This window comes from Lepidothrix coronata, unplaced genomic scaffold, assembly GCF_001604755.1.
Source record: "Lepidothrix coronata isolate B3197 unplaced genomic scaffold, Lepidothrix_coronata-1.0 Scaffold106, whole genome shotgun sequence".
Lineage (NCBI taxonomy): Eukaryota > Metazoa > Chordata > Aves > Passeriformes > Pipridae > Lepidothrix > Lepidothrix coronata.
In genome coordinates, this window is record NW_016690286.1 from 2,303,413 (window position 1) to 2,329,714 (window position 26,302).

Genomic DNA, 26,302 nt, shown 5'->3' on the forward strand with positions numbered 1-26,302 from the left:
AAAATCAGGTTGGTTAGGCTGGACCTGACTTTCCTAAACCCATGTTGGCTGAGCCTGATCCCTTGGTTGTCCTGTACGTGTGATCATACTCAAGGTGATCTGTTCCATAACTGTCCTGGGCACCAAGGTCAGCCCGACAGGCCTGTAGTTCCCTGAATCCTCCTTCTAGCTCTTCTTGTGAATGGGTGTCACACTGGCTAACCATGTTTTGAAAGAACAAAACCAAAATGAAATAAACCTACAGTTCTCTATCTTGAGATATTGGCACTTTGGTTTACAGAGAACAATTCTAACATTTGCTAATTTGCCTGGATCACCAATAAATACCAGTAAAATCATTAGAGTTGGAAGACTTAACTACAGTGTTTCTGATAATTAAGTTAGAACTTGTTTTGTCACCAATTTCTCCTGGCATATTCTATCAAGCTTTTAAAATAGCTGGATGTGTGCTAGTGTGTTTCTTTTAATTACCTGTTAATAGTTCCTGGCATTGACACTCAAATAATTAACACAACTACATTTCAAACACTTACTCTCTTAAAATCATGACCAATTCTTCCGGGGCATTCCCTGACAATCAGGATGATATTTTGCTGTTAGGGCTTTGTGGTCTTATTCCTTTTGCTGTGCCAACAGACATTCAACCAGTGACGTGACAGAAATCTAAACAAAGTTAGTGGTGTTGCTCTCCTTCAATCACCTCAGCACAACTCCAGCAAGCGTCAAGGATGGCACAAGAGAAAGCTGGACAACCCACTCTGCTTAGCCATGCCATATAACCGCATACTGATTCTAAGGGAAGACAGGGCTCCCGAGATGACAGATTAGTGCTGACTTTATTACCCATACAGCAGTATTAAGTCTTGTTTAACCTATATTCCAAGGTGACAAAATGCAGAACAAAAGACAAGAAACCATGTATCAGTGGACTTAACTTTTACTGAGGAAGAAAAAAGGTTTACATGTAGTTGTAGGTTTTTCCATCCGTACTTTCAAAATTCCAAAAAGGACTTGAAACAAAACTTTTTCAATCATTATTGCAATACCAAAAAGTCAGTAATTTTTTTTAATGAACAGCAAATTATACAACTAATTGCTATGTTCAATAAATATTTTTTCTCCTGCACCAATTAAGGGGAAATATCCAACCAAGTACAATGAAAACCCCAGGATTTCAACAGTTTTAACTTCATTTGTAATCCACTGTGTAGCAATCCAGAAACTTTTTTCTATAAAACACAGCCTTAATTTTTGAGTGTACAAGGATCTATTCTCCCAGCCAGTCAAGTACCAAATTTTTCTCTAGCTCAAATAGTCTACTCTCAAAGCAACTACTTGACCAAAAAAAATAATAATAATAAAAAAAAAATTCCTCTGGTTCATGACTATCTAAGCAAATTTCTCATTACAGAAAAGGCTCAAAGTCATTACTTGTTTATCAAAGTAATAGGTAAACATTTTAACAGAAAGATTAACAAGTTACTTGGAAATGCAGATTTATGTTAAAGTATCTGAGTGTGTATAATACATGACATGCACGCTTTAAAAATATCAATGCTCTCTTCTGATTAGTCAGGAGTGCAACTGTTTTAAAAACCAAATAGGAATGACTTCCAAAATGTATCAGCACTTTGGGTTCTTTATTTCATTTTGCTCAAGATGTTTTACTACACAAAAACTACAACAATTACAATATTTAAGAGTATTACAATAAGGAGGGATGAAAAATAGGAATACTTCAACTGAAAACATGTATATTCTAAATGAACCAAAGACTTGTGAAAGAGCTGGAAAGAGGACAAGAAAGGGAGGATAGAAGGGAAAGCAGTAGGGAAGCTAGAGATCTGAACTTTGTATTTAAAAATCAAGTCCTCAACTGGAACTCTTCTGACCTTCAGTAGCGCCCTGGAAAAAAAACAAAAGATGACACAATTACTATAAACTTAACTGTACACACATCATCCCAGGTTTACTGTGCCCAGCTTTTTAGCTTTCATATTCAGAATTTCCATTGATCAACTGATATAACAATGTTTATGACAGCCAGAATCTATTTATTTACTTGCATTTACTTACTTGGACTATAGGAACGGGATCTTGATCGTGATCGGTATCGACTATAGTAAGGCGATGGTGATCGTCTCCTTTAAAGGAAATTAAAAAAGAAACCAAACAACATCCATTATGAAAGAAGCCTTATTCACGTTGCTTCTACAGAACAGAACCATTTCCTCAGCACTGAAAGACTTGGCTTGTGTGAATTATTTCTGCTTTATTTGGCTGTGGCTTACAGTTATTTAACAAATGCTTTTATATTTCTCTATTTGAAGTGTTTAAAACTGTAAGATATTCCCAGACAAAGAATTTAATAAACTCTCACTAGCCTTGCAAACACATGAAGTGCTTTTCCAGATGCCTACAATTCTTGTTGAACAACATTCCCTGAAACCAGATAACTTTCAAAACAGCAAGATGGTTATGAAATGTCAAGCATTAAAAATTCCATCTACAAATAATCCCTTTTTAAACAGCAGTGTGTATCAGCTGTTCCTGGTTCTATATACAGCATGGAAAAATGAGTTCCCTTTCTATCTGTCCGCTTGATTCATGGAGTACATGCTCAACCTCCTTCAGGTAGCAAAATTAGCCCCCCTGCCCAACTGAATAACCAAATTACATAAAGACTGAAGATGATGACTGCTTTAATCCCACAAAACTCAAAGGAATGAGGCTCTAACACATAACAGGTATGTATGCAGAATATCGCTACATTTTTTTGTCATCGAACTTTTCAGTTTTCCCAACAAATCCTCTGTTCCTACAGAAATAAAATAAAGATTAAGTACCTGTATCTGTAGTCATATTCTTCATATCTGTCATATCCTCTGTCATAGCCCCTATCATAATATGAGTCCCGGCGACGACCAGCTCCACCGCCACCACCTCCTCCACTGCTATTAGGGGAAAAGGCAAAAAAACCCTCTTTAGATATCTACTCTTCATCTTGATTTAAATTATTTAAAAGCTTTTTTAAAGTCATCTCGTAGTAAATCTGACACTTAATACTATGCACCATGAAACAATATACAAATTAAATATTTAAATAAAAACACCTTTAAAAAAAACCCAAAAAAATCATGAGGGATTTAAGTCTAATTCCCATCAAAATCAAAGGCAAATGGTAACTTAGTATTTCAGCAGGCTGAGTGCATTAACTGATTATGCTGCATATTATTTTTATAAAAAGACCTGAAGGAGATATTTTTAAAAGATACAATAAACCACAGTAGGATTTAACAGTGTATGTGAATCACAGTAACACATTCTTCATATTAGTAACTTTGTGATAAAATCAAACTGGCATAACTCTAAATTTTTTTTAAAAAGTATCCGTAGCTCTATTTCCTCAACCAGATTCCAGTATTAAGTTTGAATCCATCAAACTTACTGTGTTGGCCTGCCCATGTAGATGCCTGGGGTGGGTGTATGTGCTCTCTTGGTGATCGAGTAATCCACCCGAATCCTCCTGCCATCCAGCTCCATTCCATTTGCATGCTCCATCGCCTACAGGAGAGACAAGGAACAGGGACGTGAAATCCGCAACCTACTGGTAAATATGGAAGGCTATGTACAAACACATTATTTTCTATCAGAAAAGCAAGCCCTGAACTTGTTTTGTTTAAACTGGTTACTAGTGCCCCACTGTGGCGGATGGCTTATCTCTTGTCCCCTGGCCTGTTTGCCGGTGGTGTTACAGGACGGGTGCCGGACTAACGTGACACTCAATCCCTTCTTAAGAGAGCACAATGCTAACTACTAACAGTCACTTTCCCTAGACTTTGTCTTCTATCCATCAAGAAGTTAAATTGAAAGTCAAAACAGCTTTTTTCTAAAAACTGCACCTTTCCTACCGCTGCCTCTAACCCAGAGGGGACGGGCAGATTCAAAAGGCGTGTGAAACAGTGGCTTCCTGTAGGGTGCATATGGCCGGATTACTGCTAGTCGGCTGCCATTTCATGCTCTCCCAGCCTCCTGCCATCTCCCTTACAAGGACCTACTTCAGCAGAGCTTAGTAAAATGGCGGGTTCAGCCTACATGGATACCTAATTACAACCTTCCTCCCCACTCCCTCTCACAATAGCAGCTCGCTAAAGCGATACACAGAAGGGTCTGCGCTCGAGAAGCCTGTGCCTTCAGACCCGCCTGCAGCCCCTGCACACACTCCCTGGGTGTTCTAGCCCGATTCTCCACTCTTTGAGAGTCAATACAATGGCCTTTCACAAACTCAAAATCATGAAAATAAGTTTTTCAAAGGAGCAGAGCTGACTTTTGAGAATTATATTCATGCAACAGTAACTTAAAGCACCAAACCCCAAAAACCCCACACCAGTAAATTTAACTGTTGACGCTGGACTTAAAAGGATTTTTAAAAATTTGCTTTTCAAATTTTTATAGCTTTTATTAGCTGCTCCAGGATCTCTGAAATACTAGTACACACCCTTTACTTCTCGATGCTAAGCATAGCAATTAGTCCAATACATATTATTTTAATTTCTCGTGTGTGCAAAAGAGACACTATTACAATTTTGAGTTAAAGAACATGACCACTTTGCTGTTTTTTATCTGCAGAAAACCAACACCCAGCCACAAAACATGAAGGTACCTCTAAGCAGAGCTTTTTTCTTTTTTTTTTTTTTTAATGGAACTACTACTCAGAAATTTACTTATTTGCAACTCTAACAAGAACCTTACTGAATTTATATACAAGTTATGGAGGAGATACAAAAATCTGACACCTTCAGGATTTAACTGATGTACTCAAATTGGAAGTGACTGAAGGACCACTAATCTATTTAACTACACCGAGTTTGTATTTTAATAATACTGTTTGTATCTATGCTATATCGCCACCTAGTGAGTTCTGTTCCATACAATACTGCAACTACATTTAGCCTACTGGAATTTCAAATCTTTTAACATACACTCAGGTATGTTTTGTGACTAAAACATGCTCCTCACCTTTTACTTTTCTAGTCTTGACATAATTTTTTTTTAAAGTCCCGTTCCACAAGGATGAATTAAATTAAAATAAATCTGTTCACACATCCTAAGAAAGTCTGTGCACAAATCAAAAACGAAGGCTGCAAATACCTGGCTGAAAAATTAACTTCATGATGAAAAGCATCCTTCTGGAAATGCAGCAGTACACAAGCTAACCTGTTAAGAAATTTTCTGCTTCATGGAATTTTTAAGTCCAATAACAACTTGCAAAATAATAAGCTTAGCTAACAAGAAGCCACCTCAATACAGAACATCTGGCATATGTCTTATTTAGTTAAACCAGCAAGCACCTCTTCAAGAGGATGAGTTCTTCGACAGAGGAAGCAGTACAGAGAAGAGCAACATACCAACAAGAAAGACAAAGAGTTCATTTTGAGAGCTGATAGTTTGTTTTAGAAATACCAAGTAAGGTGTTACATTTCAATGGATGAAGATTAGTTCATAGTTACCAGTCTGCATGGAACTCCCAACACCTTAGTCATAATGTCTAATGCCCTACCCAATATTAAAACTTTATTTTTCTTAGGCTTCAGCAGCTGTCAAGAATAACTGCTGATTAAAAATATTAAAATAAACAAAATCTTTAATAGATATACAAACATAACAAAGCCTTTTACAGTTGTGACTGCATTCCCCAAATGCAGAAAAGCCCAAACCTACGATAAACCATTATAAATCCAACAATAATTAATAGTATGGATCAATCACACTCAGTGATTAGCATATGGAAATTCCTTCCAAAGATGCTGCCAAATTCTCTGTACCACTCTTAATGTGCACATCTCAGGTATTTGACACAAAGTACTTAAGATGACATTATTAGGTAAGGACTGCTGCAATATGACCAAAAGCCCTATTAGAATAGCTGGGTTCAGGTAAGTGATACAACAGTATTTATTCTGTGAGAAGGCTGTAAAAACATATTGATGATTTTAATTACTGCATTTCTGCGCTTTATTGTAAGTTAATAGAGTTTACATTAAAATTTTGGATTTTACAGTTTTATTTCATGTCTATTCAAAAGAAATTTCAGTTTGCTTTTCTTGCTGTTTGTAGGTATGCATGACTGCTGTGTTGAGAACATGTAAGTGTTAAAGGGAAAAAATTGCACACATTCTCCCTAACAACGCAGAAGACATTCTCAAATACTATTTAAGACCATCAACTGAAACGTTTTAAAAAGAAAAATCAAATTATATTGGGGTTTAAGACACACAGTACCCTCTTAGGAGTCTTTAACTGTCAACAATCCATTTTTATTAGAATCTGGATTCTTTTCCAAATATCTGAATGTTGTTAAAAATACTCGCGTGGCTTTTGCAAAAGCATTCCTATAAACATGCACTATAAATTCTGGTAGCAAATTTTATGGAAAAAATTCATTTTGTAGGCCAGAATACACATCTGTATGTTTGTAGTCAGAAAACAGTATTAGGATTGGGAATGTCACAGGTAATAATTCAATCTTAGATTGCATTTTTTAAGATTTGCAGTTTTAAACTTTCAGAAGACTATCCATAATAACAAAACTTATTATCTGTACGGTGTTAGTTTGAAAAAATAAGCAGTTCCCAAACTACAGCATCATGGTCTCCTGCGGCTCAAAAGTCAGAAAGAAAGCATTAAATTTAACAAAGACTTCAATTTCATTTGATATTTATTACAGTATGTGATGTTTTCTAAATGCATTAGCATTGAGGTAGAGTAAAACAAGTTTGGAAACACTTTAGTATTAGTTAAACAATCAACAATCCACCAAAACCAATATATAATCTTTCAATCTGGATAATGCCAAAAAGAGCAGCTTGGACATGAAACATGGGGAAATTTCTGCAACCCGTACCGTGGTCACTGGGGGGAAGGGCGTGGGGAGAAAAAAGGGAGAAGGGAAGGAGAGAATCTGACTTGGCAGAGCTGTTATCACAGTCACTTTACACTACACTAGGGGAGTTCAAAATAACATTTGTAATGTACAAAAGATCATAGAATTTTCATTTTAACTACGTTTAACTGCTTTAATTACTTCAATAACTTGACATCACTACAAAGTTCGGACTGAATACACTTCAACAGTCAAACAAGCAATTCATGTTGTGACTTATTTTGAAAATATTTCCACAATTTAAAAATAACTATATTAGATACTGTCTTTTTTTTGTTGTTGTTTTTTTTTGTTTGTTTTGGGTTTTGTTTGGTTTTTTTGTTTGTTTTTTTTCTGTTTGCTGTGGTTTTGGGGGTTTCCTGTTTGTTTTTTTTTTACTGGAAGTCCTTTCTGTACTGTGTTTAATACCATTGATAAAAACATCATCTTCTCTATATCACAGGTACAGAAAGGGATGAAAGACTCAACAGACTAGGTTTTCTCCCCCCCCACACCGGATTCTGAACACTGGTTCAGGTCTGGATTTAACAAGGACAACTGAAAGGAAATTCTGTGGGGAAAAAAAAAATCTGATGGGATGAAAAAAAAATAAGGAAACACAGCTTTTTACACTTGCTGCAGCCTGCCGAGTTGAATTCGAGTGTCCATTTCAACTCTGAACAACAGTCCATTTACATTCTGAAGTCTGAGATCCAGAACTCTGTAACATTTTAATTCTAAACATTTGAGACCTTCTTGTGTTCTTTTCTGGTATATCAAGGCTCCTTTTTGATACCACAAACAACACTGACAGCATTTCTTCAACAAACTGTGGGAGTTTTGCTCAACAGTGATGGTTTTAAGCTGGTCTGCTTCCACCACAGATTAAATGTTTTGCAAATCAAAGTGATAAACCCTGTTATTATTCTGGTCTTTGGCAACTGAATTATGTCAATAGTTTGTCTTGATTGCTAATGAACACTATTTGAGAAAGCAGTTCTGAAAGATGGTCAACACCAAGGAACCAGTACCAGAAATCAGAACAGCTGCTGTAGCTGATGCTTCTCAGATGAGTTCCTCCTACAGACAGTACATTCACAGTAGCCTCAGTTTAAACAACTAACACTTCTTATTCTGAGTTAGTGAAGAGCTGGTTACCAGCATATGGAATCTCTGGTAACTGTAGTAAGAATCATGTCCTAGAACAGCCAACACTTTTCACTTTTCACTCGTGATCTTCTCAACTTATTGTTAACCCTGACACAACCAATTCCCCCCCATAACTTTTATTTTTTTCTCATCCTATACACAGAAATTTGTGATCCTCTAACACAGGAAGAAAATCCTAATGTGATGGGCAGGTGAATATCCTCTATAATATAGTGAAAATACTGCAAACCAACATTACCACACCGGCTCCATGCCAGCACTGCCAATATTGAGAACTATGTAAGAAAGATTTTGAGAAGCAAGTCTTCAGCAAACATTTACACATCTTCTCCTTTGCCCAATTTTGCACACACAGTTCTGAAGACTTGGTAGAAGAGTGGCCAATATAAGACACTGCAATACCCAAGGCAAAAAAAAAGCATACCAAATATTACTTACATATTTTTTTTAGAAAAAGTAAAACATAACCTCATAAAAAAATGAAACCCACTACAGCCATAACAGAGAATATGTTTTCTGAAAGAAACCTAGATAGCATCATAAGCTTTTCAAATAGGCTTTGAACAAGCTCACAGACAAGAACATTGGCACAGCAAAAACTCAGGTTTTCTACACAACCACTAGACATCCATTAGATGTTTTCTAGACATCTATCAGCCCTCAACATTTCTTGTTTGCCATCACACTTTGAACTAAGGGCAGCATCTGCAAGCGCCTTCAGAACCTAACAATCCGGTCACGTGCTATCTTGCAAACACCAGACCATTGCAATAAGAGACGTTCGATGGAAAACGAACCTTCTGTCTGATCACAAAGTTTCGTCTCAGCCTCAGCAGAGCTTCAAACAGAAGAGAAGAGATTCCACAAGAAATCTCCTGGATTGGGCACACGCATTGAAAACTGCATTGAAACCCCCTGTTGTGTTGAAGTGGAATGACTGAGGCTACTGTGATGCTCTGACAGCTGCTTTATCTAGTACTTATCTAAAGCTGAGCCTCTGCTCCTCTTTATAATCAAGGTGATCATAAATCACTAACAAGGCTGCTACAGTGTCATAATCTGAAGTTCTGAAATTTTAAACCAGTTACAGTAAAAATAAATTTTAAAACTGCCCCCCTTTGGTGTTCTTAGGACACTGTGAAATATCAAGCTAGCTGACAACTCAAAAAGTTTTTACCACCATATGGAACTACAAACTGTACCACTTGGTTTCAGAATCTTGATCCACAGCAACATTTTAACCAGTTCAGTAACTGATCCAGTTTGTAAAAGTAACCAGGGATGACAAAGATCTTGAGGGATTTCAGCTGCAACACAATCCATGCATAACTGACACTGACCTATCTTAAAACAAATTATAAAAGTTTAAACGTAACTACTGACAATTAATTTGGTGCCAAATTTTAGTATTGCCAGTGCTTCAGAGCATGTCTGCTGAGAGGCTTCCCTGTGCTACCTCTCCTAAAGGACAACAGTGAAGATTATGAAAAATCCTAATTTTTCTGTAAAGTTCCACTCTCATAAATCCACCTACCTTTAAAAGGGCTGGAATTTAGTTTGACATCTCATCTCCTTATTAGGATATTTGGGGTGTTGGGGAATTTGGTTTGGTTTTTGTTATCGTTTTTGGTTGGTTAGATTTTTTTAATTATTATTTTTAAGAAAAAGTTATTTACTCAGAACAAAAGTAATTCAAGTGTCATTGCTTTTAAGTATACTTTCAGCTTTTCAGACTTGAAGTATCTTCCACATAGAGAATTGCTTCACGTTCTTCAGGGTTCTAATACAGGGCCTGTCACAGTTTCACACCTACCTTACATCTATATATCTGCCCTTTTTCTACACCAGCTGTCACTTATCTGTCCTCAAGGCCCGTGAAATAAGTCAAATAAACAAGTTTTTCTGCTGTCCTTTTTGGCAAAGTATTTCAGTTATCTGAGTTCCAGATGTTGGGAGAGTTTGCATCCTTTCCATTTCTTCATGCACTAGCCCATTGGGGAGAAAAATTTTGTCTAATTACATTCCAAACTATTTCAGTTCCTGCTTAAGGTGCTAATCTTTTTCTGTACTTTTGAATGCAAATAACATCCCATTTTTTTTTCTTTGCATTCCAGTTTTGTAGCATCTGCCAAAACAGCTTTATACTGAACAAATTACTTCATGCTATTTACACGGAACATTTTAAGAAATGCATGGTGTCATGCATGACCACTGTCCATGGCAACCAGGAAAAAAACCTCCTTCTAAAGACATATGAACGTACAACAGACAAGACTGGCAGACGAATATGACAAGAAACACTCTGCAAGTATTTTGGACTTTAAATAGTCTACAAAACCCCACCAAACTCACAGTGCAAAGAAATACCAGGCTAAAAGAAGCGAGTAGGCCATTAAAGACAGATGGAGATATACAGCTATCCAACCCTATTAACCTCTCTCTCAACCTTCCAAGTGAAAGTGGGAAAATACAGAAGGGACATTAAAGTTTTATGTTGTTTTACTCACCCCTATATCCTGCAACAACCACACATACACACATCTACACCTACTCTTCCTATAAACTGATTCTCAGTTGGATCATACCAGAAATCAAAGGCGAGAACTGAGTATACATCAACCAAGTAATTCACAAAACAGGTTTTTTTCATTCAAATATCATCAACTAGCAGCGATGTTCTCATTTTTCAGTTCCTGCTAGAAGGATCCACAGCTGTCATGCTCCCTCCCTCCCTGTGATGCTAAGTGATTTATGAGAGGACTCCTATTTATTGTTTAATATCTCCTGATGAAGAAACTTATCAAATATAAACAGAATCAAACAGCAAATCTGAAACATCCGCCCAAGCCTATTAATCCATAAACAAGATGAAGTCTATGACTAAGTTTGCTTGAAAGAAAAAGATAATCCCCCAATGCAGGATTAAAGACCGTTTTTTAGGGTATGTCTTTACTTTTAATAGCAATTTCATCTCCAACTTTCAGTAAATGTATTAAGGTTCACAGTATCATCACAGGGATAAAAAAAGTACTGCTTATTGTGGTGAGTCATAATATATAGGGTGCTGTTCATATTCTTTGATTCTTTCCTTACAAATCAATAATACTAACAACTCAGTCTAGTTGTAAATAGCCATCTGTATAACCAGCAAAGCCATTGACCAAGGCACATTTCAAGACAAACCCCATTATTTTTCAAATGCATAACATGCTTTTAGAGAAGAAAATGCAAAGAGAATCTCCAGAATTTTGATACAGAAAACTACTTTCGAAAGTTAACTTCTAAAACGTTTCAAAAATACTACAGATATAGAAGCTTCACAAAGATTTATCTTCATTTTAAAGTAGCAGACTAAAATCAAAGTCCAATGCTCACTGGTGATTCAATACAACCAGCTCCTACTTAAAATTTGCCCAAACATCAGAACACTGAACTAAAATGCCTGATCTGTTTATAGGTGCCATATTGCTTGAACAAAGTATTTTCAATTAATCTCACTACGAGAACCTGCTAATGAACACACACTCAAAAACATGTTTCTTTTTTTTAATGGAGAATTCATGATGACAATGCATAAAGTAAAAAGTAATGAAGCATGAATGTACCTCTTTAGAATCGTCAATTCTCTCAAAATAAACAAAAGCAAATCCTCTTGATCGCCCAGTCCGTTGATCATAAACCACATTGACACCAGTCAAAGGTCCATAGCGGGAGAAGACTTCACGCAAATCTCTCTCAGTGGTATACAAACTGAGACCAAACACTCCAAGACAGGTATTGGGATCTGGATTAGCCTGGTAAGACAAATGTTCAACTCCAATTAAATTTATATTAAAAAAAGTTATATATTCTCATATAAAAATTTAGCAATTATAAAAAAATTAATCTGAAGAAAACTAAACATACAGTATTATAAAGCTTAACACTTCATTGCAGGATATTTTCAAAAAGGCAACCACTTTCAGCGGTTTTTATTTCAGAAAAAAGACCCAGACAAACTACTCCTGTTGGTGAAAAATCTCAGTTCATAAAAATTAAGCATTCTGATTACAGAGAAGCTATAGAGTAATAAGAATCCATTTTATTAGTATTCATACTCAAATTGCCAACAGGCTGCAGATACAACATACAAATCTGTGCTAAGAACAGCTCTGCCAGCCTGAACTCCCACCTTCGGCCTTTCTGCATGGTCACCACTGGTACTAAAGAGTGCACACTGCCTCCAGCTGCACACACTAAATGCACTTGAGCTCCTGAGAACAGACAACTGAATTATAATTTAGCTTCTACCAAAACTTCTTCCCCCTCAACATTTCCCATCCAACTATACTGAAAGTCAATATTTACATTTGAAAGTTTATTTTCCCACTTGTAAACGGGATGAAAGTCACCTGGTTCTTTCATCTAGAGAAAAACAAGTGTTGAAGGCCAGTTCTGTGAAACTGTAATCCAAAAGAATGCATCCTTTTTTATTTATTTATTCCACTTCAACTAAACAAAGTCAAATATGTAATTGTACAAGGTAAAATTTCTCCTTTATATTTCTCTATATGGAGAAGTCAAAGTTTCTCTACATGTCACAGAGTTCATCTAATGCCAATTCCACCATAAGATTACTTTAATCAAAATTAAGCACTTTTTTCACTTAAGCTTCTGACACCTGTTATACTAGATGCAGCAATTTAAAACAGCAGCAACAAGCACAGGGATTTAATGTTTCTGCCAAAATAATAACTGCAAGTTGACACACCTGAAATTTGTATTTCAGTTTCAAATTTTCAAACCCATCAATGCACAGTAATTTATGCCCCAGAGTTTGCCTTTCAGCCTGATTCAAAGAGTGAACAGGCTTAGATCTTCTGTCATGTTCTTTTCAGTGCTTTTGTTCAGGAGTCTATTGTGAAAATAAGATGCCCAAACTACTCATATATTTGATGTTCCTTTCTTTCCATTTGTCAAAGTTCAAACTTTTATTTTAAGGCACGAATCCTCTGCAATTCCTTATTATAGCTGAAGAGCAACACCAAAACCTGGCAGTTTGTAATTTGAAAGTTTTAATTATACAGGTTTAGATGGACTGAAACATGGAGTAAAAACATATCTGATAATTCAATGGCATTGGAAGCTATACCGATTTTTTTACTGAACTCTTGGGAGTCTAATGAAATCTGTCTTTTAAATCACTGTTTGGAGAAGTCTCTCCACACAGTCCATACCTTTTGTCCTTTTTTTAGCAACCCCCTTACACTTAAAAACCCTATTACCTTTTCTGAGACAAGAGAAGTACTAAGATCAGCCTGCACACCCTAAGCTACAATTGATGGCTACATTACCACTGGAAGGACTAAACTGACTGTGAAGGACTAAAAGGTAGCTTTTATATTAGGTTTTTGTACTGCCTCCCATCAACACAGTATGCAAGCTCTCTTTACAAGATCAGAAGAAAATTACTATCAATTTTCCTGGCATCTTTAGGACCTTGCTATTTAGGGGATTCCAAATCTGACTGACTTGAGTTTCATTTTGACACTACTAGAACTAGCCCTTAGAATTCTCAGAATCCTTAGAATTAATGTGAAATTCACTGTGAGAACAATTTTGGTGTTTCACAAAGTCATTTCCAAGGCAGAAAGACTTCTTCACAGAGCAAAACATCCTAGTATTTCCCGAAGTAGTAAAGCAGATTCTTCCACCTTTCACCAGAAGAACTGCTAACCCATTTGAAGTTCAGTTATTTCTGCCAATTTTTGAAGACATTAGATTAATATTTACTACATTGTGATTAGAGGCCAGCAACAATCCACAAAAAGCTTAACTACGAATGTTGCTCTACAACAGCTTAAACCACTATATGTTAACACTACTGGAGTCTTGCCCTTTTCCACATGCTTTTGCCTGCTCCCTCACATTGGTATCACCTGCTCCTGGTGATACGCTTCACGTGGGTAAGCCTCCAAAAAACGATATGCTTTTTGACAAAATTAATAAAGAAATTGAAGACTAAACCAGATTAAAACTAAAAGGATGAGAAAAGTACCACTGCCCTCAGCAAGGAAAACACTGAGCTGTATTCAACAGCACTCATTTAGATCAGCCTGAACGGGAAACCAGAAACTATGGATTAGACAAGAAACTGCTGGAGTGGAGGGCTATGAAGATTAGGGGACTGGAACACCTCTTATGAAGAAAAGCTCAGAGAGCTGGGCCTGTTTAGCCTGGGGATGACTGAGAGGGGATCTCATCAACAGATACAAATATCTCAAGGAAGGGTGTCACAAAGACAGGGTCAGACTCTTTTCAGTGGTGCCCAGCAACAGGACAAGGGGCAATGGGCACAAACTGAAACATGGGAAGTTCCATCTGAATATGAAGAAAAACTTCTTTGAGGGTGACTGAGTACTGGATCATGCTGACCAGAGAGGCTGCAGAGTCTCCTAATGAAAATCCACCTGAATGTGATCCTGTGCAACCTGCTCTAGGTGAACCTGCTTTAGCAGATGGGTCAGACAAGATGACTTCCAGAGGACCTATCCAAGCCCGACCATTCTGCGATTACAAAGGACACTGGGAGAAATCTCTCCAGAATGACATAAGATCAGTATCTTAAATTTTGGTTGGTGTAGCTATACTTCCTCCTGCCCATACAGAGACACTTCTCGTTTACATTTTGAAAAGCTTACTGAACCTTTTTGTAACTGTATATTTTTCTAGTTTATTAAAATTTATGTATTGCCTAATAACACAGGGCTTTACTTCAAGTTATACCAAGTTAAATAATCAGAGGTATAAAAATCACAAGCAACTTCCAACATAATATGCTCTATGTTATAAGCAAATAAACACTTGGGAATTTCCTTCTTTGGATTCTCTAGTCAATCTTATCAATACTGTCAGGTTGCAAGCTCACACAGAAAAGGTCTCATTTTTGTGAGGGGTGTATCTACTAGGAACTGTAAAAAAAAAAAAAAGGCAGAAGGGTTCAACTTCTAGAGCTGATGGAAGCAGATGTCACTATATCTGCACATACTGACTTGCAATGGAATGTTTTTCAATGAATTTCTACAACTTCCCTGCCAGTCACAGACCCAAGAAATAAGTGCCCAGCTGTAAGGACAGAGACTGCTCCACACATACCCCCCACTCCCACCCAATTCCCGTATCCTCCAGTGACAAGCCAGCAGGTCAAACTCAGCCTGCAGATAACCTGGATAAGCAGCAATTGTTTTGATACTCAGCCTTGATGAACATACTCTGCTGCCAGTGTGCCTTCTCCTGTTGGACATAGGAGAATGACTACGGCTCCTTCGACGACGGTACTCTGGGGTGTACGATCTGCTTCGAGAACGTCTCCTATGGGAATGAGAATGGGATCTGGAACGAGTGTAACGTCTGTGCGAATGTCTTCTGGACCTGGATCTTCAACAAAAAGAAAGCTGTTAGTTAGGTCACATGCACATAATGTATTGAACTGTAAGCCTTGAATTTCCTAGACAAAAATCTTTTTTTTAGAGGTTCGCTACAATTGAAATCATTAAGCTGCTTCTACCTTGCACATCTAAAGATTGCACGGACCTCTAACAATCTGCTCGGTAGCACCATTTTTAACTCTGTGAAAGTACTTCTGGCATACACTAAGGATTATATTTCAGGCATTTCAAAGTTTAAACTTTTACCAGCTTGGCTGCTTATGTAACTAATATTTGCACAATGATACAGAAGCCAGATATGCCACATTGTAAAGCACTGTTTTGACTGAAAAACTGAAAGATCTGGCAGCACTATACTGCTGCAATATCTACGAATGAAGTTCAACTAGGGACAAAAATTACTCCAGACCAAAAAACCCTAAACACCTGCTTAACTCCTCAAGCATTTCTTTGCACATATCTTGCCAACAATAAGCTCAGTTTTAAACAGGTAGTTATCTGGCTAAACACTGCAGTAAGAGAAACTATAACATTAGCCTGAACTTTGGGAATTCAGAGCACAGCAACTCTTTTTCAGCTGCCCTAGTATGAAGTGTATAAAGAAGATGGGTTACTGATCTCTCCCAAAAACTGGGGAGGAGGAATGACATAACACTACGCAATTCCTCTTCCCCCTCCAGAGCTACAAATGCTGTTTTCTGGTTTCTCTCTTTGTTGATGAGAGAAAGATTTGGTAGCTCTCTGTTCTTTTCATCCGTATAATGGTGCAAGGGAATAAAGAAGATCAGCAGTATAAGCCAGATAATATTTATGACATATTAGAGGAAAAAAAGACAGACATATCTCTTCTGTTCCACACAAGCTCTGTCAGAACCGAGAGCTACAAAGCTTTACCTTTGCGCACACAGACTTGGAGTAGAGAAGGGCAGAGAAAGATACGCAGCATCGAAAAATGAATTGAAATCTTAGAGCTCTCATAAATCAAGAACCTATTCACAACCGATTTAAGATGTAGTTTTTGATTATGTTTTTAAAGCCTCCAATGAAGGAGTGTCAAGAACATCCCCAACAAGTGCCTTCCAATATTTCCAACAGTTAGAGAGCCTACTCTTTTTTATCTAGCCCTGACTACCTTACTACAGTTCTCACTGAACTTCTTTTTTCCCCTAAAAGAAAGGTCCACACAAAAATTCCCCCACGAAAGACTCTGGGGGGAGGAGGCAGGACCTTTACAGAATTGAGATGCAATCCCCTCTCTCTTTTGGAACAGACAAGCCTATAAATTTTAGTTGTGATTTCTACATTAGTCCTTCTATTTACAGCACTTTCTCCATTCATACCCATGAAATCTTTCCCCAACTTCGTCCATCTGGGAGCAGCACAAACGGGCAAATTTAACATAACCCCAGAAGCTTTATAATTTTTACAACAGGAGAAAAGAAATCTCAATCTACCAAAAGAATACCAGTAACACTGAGTCGACACAAATAATTTTCTGGATATACCTTGATTTTGATCTTGACCTCGAGTGTGATTCAGAATGTTTGGAAGCCCTCGATGGACTGCGAGATCCTGACCTGCTCTCCGATTTTACACGAGCAGGACTCCCAGCTGGAGATTTTGACTGGGAGCGAGACTCCTAACAAAAAAGACAGTATTAAAAATGGTATTGGTTGCATAAATGCCTAACTCCTAACATTTAAAGTACAGTAATTCTATTATATTGATTGCTCCTGAAAAACAAATGGTTAGGCAATACCCTCCAAAACAAATTTCATTTTGCTAACCCACTGTTAATATTGTATGCTTTCCTCAAATAGGTCCCTGCTTGAACCAGATCACCAATTCTCTATTAACTAAGTAATCATGCAAATTCATCTACAACTTGATCATACAGACACTGGAACATAAACCATACATTTACTTAACCTAGGACCCATTCATTCTTCCAGATTCTTTTAATTCTACTTCACTCTTGCTTTCTACTTTTCTTCATTCTTCATTGAGTTTTTCATTTTTCATACTTCGTGTATTCTTCCCCAATTCAAACAATTCATTATAGCCTTAAAAAAATATTCAAGTGCTTCTATCTGACCAATCTTCTGTTCAATTTTTTCCCCCATTCAATTTTAATTTTCTGATCTTTAATACTTTTCATTAGCCTTCTTTTATCTTGATTTATCTTCCACATTCTTGGAAAAAACTCTTCAATTTCTTCACGAACATTAACCTTAATGGAAAAAGAACATTTAGTATATTTAAGCACGTGGGGATTATAAAACTCTGCTGGAGTTCAGATGTTATCTATCAAATTGAAAAGCCAGCAGGTAAAGTGCAAGAAACTATTTTATAAAACAATTTTTTTTAATATCTTTAAAACTGTATAAGTGTCTACGTTCTAACAATGAGCTTACTGAGTTCTCAGTGTTTTACTGTATTTGCAAAGCTACCCTCCTCCCCTCAGACTTTTTTTTAAGATACATAGATACACTAAAAACTAATTAGCACAATATACTGAAGTATTGATATCATTGATTCCCCCCCCTAAAATAATAGCTATGTATTCTCAATATTGAATATCCCAAATTTTACTCCTACAGATTACTAAGACACTATCAGTTCAACAGAATGGCCAAAGATTTCCAGTCAAAACCTATCTATGTACATACTTACTTGCATAACACATGCACATAGGCATAAGCAACATAAATTATTATTCTTCCTACTTTTTCTTCCTCATTGTTATCCTGTTTTCCTTATATAATCCATATAAACTAAGACATAGAATAGTATAATTAAAGCAATCCAATACAAGTAAAGACAGGAGTTGGTTTTTTTTCTTGCATGGTAAGACACACAAGAGAAAAACTAGGAAAACAAGCAAACAAAGAGCAGGTTAGGATTTCCTCATATTTTCTTGTGCGCAGCATTTCTAGGGAGCTTAGCTATAAAATCCCCTACAGAATAGTATGCTATAAAAATCTGTAAATTCACAAAAGTGTGCAAAATGCTTAATGAAAAATTGCATAGCAAGTTCCCCTCCCATAGGTGTTACATTTCATGTTTACCTGCGTTATTTCTCCTCCTGCCTGTCCTCACAGTGTTTTTCTCAATTTATTTCTTACTCTACCTATGTCCAGATTTGCATTTTCTCTTGCAGTTAAAATTCTTCAGAACTTTGGGCTGAAATTCTTTTCAAAGGATGCTGTCCTCATATTTCAAGACAAAAAGTCCACCGGAAACGGAACTTGAGAACTCCCTAGTAACAAGTATTACAGCCACACTACCATTCCCTTTTACCTCAATGAAAAGGACAAGGGACACATGGAGAATGTCACCTATTGGGATGACAGGCCTGCCAAACTTCAACAATGAAGGCCAAATTCAATGCTTGGCTGTGACAGGTGAACCATATAATCAGGTCTGCATAATAGTTACCCTTATTAAGATGGCTATCTGTGAAGCTAATTACATTACTTTCTCTGAAAAAATTATGTACACTCACTGAAATATTACCAAATTTTATTTAGCGTTTCTACATTTGAAAGCCACTGTTCATGATAAAATAATTTTGTTTTAGAACCAGTAACATGATTTTTCATCATCTCTCCTCTGGTTTTGTATTCTTCAATGTTTAATAGCTTCCTAAATTCTCTCCTTTATACTTCATCCCTTGCAACAATTGCCAATTTCTCTGGGAATTATTTCTACTTCCCCCCCAAGTAAAACTGACCAGCAATATAGAAAACCATTCAAAGTGACATCATATTTACAAAACACCCTTCAATAAAAAGCCTCCTCAGATGGCCCTTCTTCATGAGGATATTGCACTGTCCATATCTTTTACATTTGAAATCAATTCTTGAACAAGAACTCTGAAAGCCTGGACAAAAGCAACCCATCACCCCCCACCTCACTCCCTAGACACTGCACAGCCTAGAAGTGTTGGGAGGTGCTAAAAATACTATACAATGTAAAAGTCGGCTTAGTGTTCTTAACTATTCACCTGAAGCACCTAAGGATTATCACCTATAGAGTTTTTTTAATATCAGTTATGACAGCAAATCTGTATAAAGTTGCCAAAACCAAATATGACATCATTTAATGTACATCAAGTCCTTTTGGAACTGTTTAAGACCCTTAGGGGCTGCACTAACAAACATACAACCTCAAAATTGGAGCGACACAGGCAAAAGTCTAAATTCCTACATATTTCAAGCTTCCTCAACCAAATAAGTGTAGATGGAAATTGCAGCTGAAGAGAAGCTACCTGATAGCAGTTGCACATTGTGCCTGTCATTGGCAAGCAATTACATCTCATCTTCTGATGCAACATAGATCATCTAGTTATACCTCCTACAAAGCTTCAAAAGGAGAGACAAACGGAATCACAGTAACCTGCAAGAATTTAAGGACTTAAGGATGATGCTGAAAAAGTACCTAATAAGATTTGTATGAGAAAGACTACAGGCAGGGATTAAGAGATTCAGAGCTCCAAGGAGTCACAAAGGAAGATTTGAGAATTTTCTTCCTCTACTTCCTACTATAATGAAACAATTAGCAAGCTGTATCTTAGTCTATACCAACCCAACTGTTCTTCATGAACAATTTATATCCATTCTGCAATATGAATGACAAAAATATTTAACACTGTATGTTATCTTCAACATGAGAAAACAGACACCTCTACTATCCAAAGCACTAAAGTCTCTCAATTCTGTACTAGTCCTTAAGCAACCTATACATTTGGATCTTAGCTCCATCATTACCACAAACCAAATACTGCACTCTGGATCCTCAGCACTTTCTTATCTTTCTGCTCTGAAGATCCTCAGTCATTTAAGGGCCAAATGACTGACTGGCCACTGTCACCATGTCAAACCACCTAGATCTGCTGTCACGACTGCCTGCAGGAATAGAAGCAACAGCTAACTTTGTAATATTTGTAAGATCAGACTTCCCTTTCAAAACAAATGCTAACACTCCCCCTACCCCCCAAAAAGCCAACCACACAAAACCCAAAAAAACCCTAACAAAAACAAACAAAAAACATACCAACCCCTCAACTAAAATAATAACTACAGAAAAAAACCCAACTCAATTGTAACAGGGTGCTTCTTCAGAATAAGATACACACCAGGAAACGGGACTAATGATTCATCAAGAATTGGAACTTGGAGTCAAAGAAGTTATTGTAGACAAACACAAAATCCAAGGTCTGCAGCTTCAGTTACTGATAAGAGGAACATTTAGAAGCATTTGAAGAGAGCATTGAAGAGTATTTTTAATCCTTGCCACCTTCTCTCTTCCCAGAAATAATCACAAAATGAAGTGGTAAGGATCTCTCCCCATTACCTTATGATCACATAAAACCAGTCACTGAAGAACTATCAACAACTTTTGATGATCCACCTGAGCAAGTCATCAGCCATGTCCAGGTATTTCATCCATACCAGTACAGCTCTTTAACTGATCTAAGTTCTATCACTTATCTTCCTTGCATCCTTCAAAATAATTCCTACTTTCCAATATAATTACTATTTTAAAAGCATTTACAACACTTTCACACAGAGTAGAAGTCTTCTTTCAGTTTTCACTCACCAAGAGAAGAAGATATGATAAAGAACGTGGGGGAGGCAACCACAACAAAAAACCAAAATAACAACCTGCTCCTGTCCCCCATGAAAAACCCCAAGCAAACAAAAAAAAACCCAAACACCAAAACCTATTCTTTTACATTACTCTTCTGTCCTGAACTTCTGTCACGCCTTACCTCAACTCACACCTTACCATTTCAGAGTATGACTGAAAGGTATCAAAATTTAGAGCAAGATGCTAAATCAAAAGAACGAAATACGTTTAAACTAGGCTTTCTCTAACAAAGCACGGGAAATGAAATGGAAAGGAAAAAATCATTAAATCACACAGAAATTTCAAATGAAATTCATTTGGCCCTCTTAAGAGGAAATACACATGGGGTGAAAAAAGGACAGGACAACAAGCAGTCTAGCAATACCACTAAGCCAGTAAAATGACAGTTCAGAGTCTCCAAAAATCCCACTAAAAAATCCTATCCAAACTAAAAAAAACCCCACAAATGAAGTCAATCTCTAAGGGGACAGAAAAATGTTAGGAAAAAAAAAAGGAATTTAGCAGCAGCCTACGTTCACTAGATGAAACTGTCAAGTTAGTGACATCTCACTTCTGAGAAAAGATAAGATGACATTTTAAACAGTTTTGACAGCAATCTCCCAACTTTCCCTAAAATTTACCAGAGAAGTTAAATCATTTTTGCTTCATTTTTGCTAACTATGCCCTGTTACTCTATAATAAAACAAAAACTGATCCCTTAAGTAGCTATTCGTCTATAAATATTATATTAGTATACATAATAAACTTCTGTATAAAAAGCAACTCGTAAGTTTTGCTACCTTGAAGACATGTATATTTTAAAAGTTACCAAAATAAGTAAACTTTATGCATTTCTCAATGTTCCTTTTTATGAAAAGGGGGGGGGGGAAAGGCTTCAGTAATAAACTTTTTGAAATTACAAGTTGATCTTCTCACTGAGGCTTGAAAATACACCTCTTCAGGGAGGCTTCTGTAGTCACTCCTTTACCACACACGGAAGATGGTAAAAAGAATTTGTTTTCAAAAAGAGCAGTCTTCCCAGCTGACATGGTCCAGAACAACCTAGAATTTATTAAGCTCAATTAAAACAAACAAACAAAAAAATTAAAAGAAAAATAAACCTCTGACTTTCAGAAAAACTCTTGTTTCCCACACTGGTCATTAGACACCACAGGGTGATCACAGCACTCTCCAAGTGAACACAGAACCCCTGAGCATAAGCACACATTGTGCCTGTGTTTCAAAAGGTATGGAAAGCAATACGCCTTCCTTTGCTCAGAGGTGGCACACTGCCACTTCAGGAGAGTGGAATACAATAGCTAAACCAGCCCGACCCCCGCACCGTTTGTGGGTTTTTTGGCATAGAAATTATCTCAAAGTTGATCAGTTACGTAATTCCACGGGTAGTTAAGTATTTTGCATACAAGGTTCATGAAGAAAATATAAGGCACTTTCACAGATAAACTAACCCAAAAGCTGCTCACGTACCTAGGAATTATGCATACTTCCTTCAACAAGATGGTTGACATGCAAAGTCATACATTTCTTGAAGTGCTTTGTTACTTTTTACTATTTAGCTCATTGTAACATTCTGCACAGAGCAGAAGGAGACATCTCATTAGAAGGAAGGAACAGAACCAATACACAGTTATAAAATGGGAGTTCAACCTTTGTTCTGATAAAAAATTTTATCTATTTAGACCAACAGCACATTAATACTGGTACAAAACTACTAAACCTTTATGATTCAAATGTTATCAGAAGCTCGAAAAAAACTAATCAAAGTTTCATGTGGAGCTACTGAAGTGCAGATTTGTTTAGACTCCCTCTTGTTCGCTGCTCTGGGAAACACGTTAAGTTGTACCACAGAACACACACTAAATAAACAACACCCTATTTAAAATAATGACAAATATGAAAGGAAATAAGAGTTGCCTGTCACCTGACAACAACAAAAGAAAAAAAAAAAAAGCGTCATTTGTCTAACTTCCTCACCAAAAGCACTCAGTGGTGATAAAATATACTCTGACTTTTCCAAAACCAAGTCACTGGATAACAAGCACTACTTAAAATATTTTTTTATTCTTAATGTCCATAAACTTAGCTCTAGCACATCCACTACATTTTTAATTCTTCTGTCAATTTCTTTCCATTAAATCATCATGCTTGAGGAGGGGGATTTCTTCTGTTCAACCAGCCACATTCTTAATAGAGAACTTGCTGAAGTTGAAACAAAATGACACAAAACCAGAGTGGATGTTGATTAATATGAAGATATTTGATTAACATTTGCCTAAAAAAAGAATTTAATAAAGAGATGAGTGAGCTCGAGAAGGAAAAAAAAGCTCTACAATGATTTTACCCAATACTTTAGAAATGAAAGTTTTTAAATAGTGCAAATTAAGCAATTTCATTGACAAGTTATTTCCATAATTATTTTCAATTTCCTGGTCAGATTAATTAACATTATGATTTAAAAATAATAATTAGAGGCAAAGTACATATGTGGACAATATCTTAATGCTGATAAAATAAGCTTTTAAAAAAAAAATCCTGATCATACTCAACTTTCATTGAAGTGTTTTGGGACAATGTGCATCTACACAGGTAAAACATAAAGGGCATAAACTAAACTTAAAGCCCCCTTACTCCTTTGGGATTTAGTTTTTTAAAAGCGCATCACACTAGTCAGTACTTAAGCGTGAGGGGGGTGGAAGAACTGAGAGGGTACTCAGGACTCTTATTTTGCCGATTTCCAGGAAAACGGGTTCTTTACAAAGTTTTTTCTGGTTTCTGCAGTTCTTTCTCCCAGTGAAATTTTTTGCTTTACTCTCAGGTTCACGTGCCTGCATGGAGCAAACTGAAGCACCAGGATATTCAATGCATGATAAGAGTCCTATCCAACTGGGAACAGCAGACTAAACACTACAGCCTCAAAGTTGCACATGCTTAATTTTATGCCTATGGGCACTTTCAGTGGAAGTTAAATGTAAAACATTACTCTGAAATGAAATTTCTTATTTCAAGTATTTTAGCAGCATCACAACAAAAAAGTATTACTGAAGAAAAAAAAAGCTTACAAAGGTGCTTTATTAGAAGCACAACTCCCCCAAATTACAAACTACTCAAGTACCTGCCATTATGTTCAATTATAAAAAACACCAATAGACAAGACACTGGCACATGCCATACTTATTGAGAAATCTCAGTGTTATGGAGCAAAAAGAGAAGTTTTCCAAACAAAGACTAGACACAGTCAGCAGCTCTTTCCAACATATAAATTTTCCACCACAAAAACAAACAAACAAAAAAACCCAACAACTAATAAACAGCAGTCACAGAAACTGCTCCATAGGACTTTTCAGACTTTGCATACTCTGAAAACGTTATTTTACTTCTATCTTTGGCAGGAAGCAGTGTGAATACTGAAAGCACAATGCTATAGCAGCTTTGTAATACAAACAACAAATCCATCAAGGAACCCAATATAAATGTTCTGGATATTAACCTAATATAATTATTTCCTAACAATAACCCCCCAGTGGGAATACAGACAAGAAAATAATTCTTAAAAATATAAATGTTGCCTGCAAAATGGGAGATTGAAGTAATAATAAAAAACAAAAAAAGAAAAAAACCAAACAACCCCCCCAACTAAGTATACTCGTTACTTAACTTTCTGAGACTTAGCTATTTCCCCTTCAGAGATTAGTTTATTTACCTGAATAGATCTTAGCTACACAGCCACCTTTTGTCCAAGCAATCAACACAAGAACAGGTTTTGTTCACCTCCCCGAGGAAGCAGCAGCAGTCATTGCACAGCCAGGTAAAGAACTTTCGGCCTACGGAATTTATTTTTTTTTAACTAACACCATAAAAAGGACAACAATACTCGTGTAAAAATAATTATTGGAATATGACACCGTTCTTCCAAAATTTCATTGCTTGTTTCTCCAGACAGTAACTACATATAACTGCAAAGCTACTGTCACTGATTCATCAAAAAGAGTCACTAAAAGGATGCTCAGGTGTTCCTCTAAAGAATCAAAACACAAAAAAAATCTCTGCAAGTTTTTAAAAAAAATAAATGGTGATGGAGGACTTGAGCATACATTTTATTCCCGTTTCAAGCAGTTTCTAATTCCTGCTTGCCTCGATCATCCCTAAGAAAAACCCACAAAACAATGAACATAGAAGGGACCTGTCACACGTGTACGTGAACACCTGCAGCCATTAGAGGAAAAAGACACAGTCCTAACGAGGTTACAAAGCCACAGCAGCTCGTCCGAAGCCCTCCAGCTGCGCGATCGATGAGTTTCACGGATTTAATAGCGACAGCCGGACCCCCCCGATGGCTGGAGGGGGCCCGGCCAGAGGCCGCTCCTGCAGCCAGGGGAAGCAGCGCACCTCGCACAAAAGGACGCGGGGTCCCTCCTCTTTCGGGCGGGAGGAGGCCTCGGCTGCCCGGCCGCGGCCCGGGAAGCGGGGACGGGCAGGGCAGAGCAGCGACCCGCGGGCCCGGCGGGCAACAGGGCGGCTCGGGAGGGAAACAGCAGCGGGCAGAAACCCCGGGGGCTACAGCAGCGTCGTTCTCACAGAAACAACCTGCACTGGCGGGCAGGGGCCGATCCGCAGCACCGGGGCCCGGGGCCCGCATCCCACCGGGGCGATGGGACAAGCCACCGTGTGCCGGAGAAACGCGGAGAGCGGAGGGGGACGCGGGCCGTCACCCACGGCCGAGGCGAACCTCAGGCGCCTGAAGGAGCCATTTTAGAGCCAAGCTGCGCTGTCCCCACCCCCGCCGGGCCGGAGGACGCCGAGCGCCCCCACCCCCCGCCCCCGGGCCCGGCCCCCCCCTCAGCACGGCCCGCGCAGGGGCGGCCACTCACCCTCCCCTCGAAGTTGTTCTCCTCCACGTCGCTCATGTCGGCAGAGTCCTGGCCACGGGGCTGCGGCGAACGGGGGACGCTAGTCCCGATTAGCAGCAGCAGCACCCACGGCCGCTATTATCGCCGCCGTTACCGCTATTGCCGCTATTACCGGCACCACCGCTGCCTCCCGCCCGCGCCTCCCGCACCGCCGCAAAATGGCGCCGCCGCGGCCGCTCCGTCTGCGCCCGGCACCGCGCGCGGGGCGGGACCGCGCCCGCCCC

At 37.9% G+C, this 26,302-nt stretch overlaps 1 protein-coding gene across 3 annotated transcripts; it reads right to left on the bottom strand.

Moving 5' to 3' along the window:
* Positions 1-919: 919 nt before the first annotated feature.
* TRA2A (transformer 2 alpha homolog) lies at positions 920-26,302 on the bottom strand. Of its 3 annotated transcripts, none has more exons than XM_017823851.1 (8): positions 26,040-26,302; positions 17,025-17,158; positions 15,343-15,508; positions 11,698-11,886; positions 3,449-3,564; positions 2,847-2,954; positions 2,077-2,144; positions 920-1,905 (listed from the first exon to the last, which is right to left on the bottom strand). In XM_017823851.1, exons 1-8 carry the CDS (start codon positions 26,073-26,075, stop codon positions 1,895-1,897), a joined length of 828 nt encoding a protein of 275 aa, XP_017679340.1. In that variant the 5' UTR covers positions 26,076-26,302; the 3' UTR covers positions 920-1,894. The 3 variants fall into 3 exon arrangements, with proteins under 3 accessions (XP_017679340.1, XP_017679342.1, XP_017679341.1); XM_017823853.1 differs by lacking the exon at positions 26,040-26,302 and adding an exon at positions 24,872-24,992; XM_017823852.1 differs by lacking the exon at positions 26,040-26,302 and adding an exon at positions 17,438-17,749.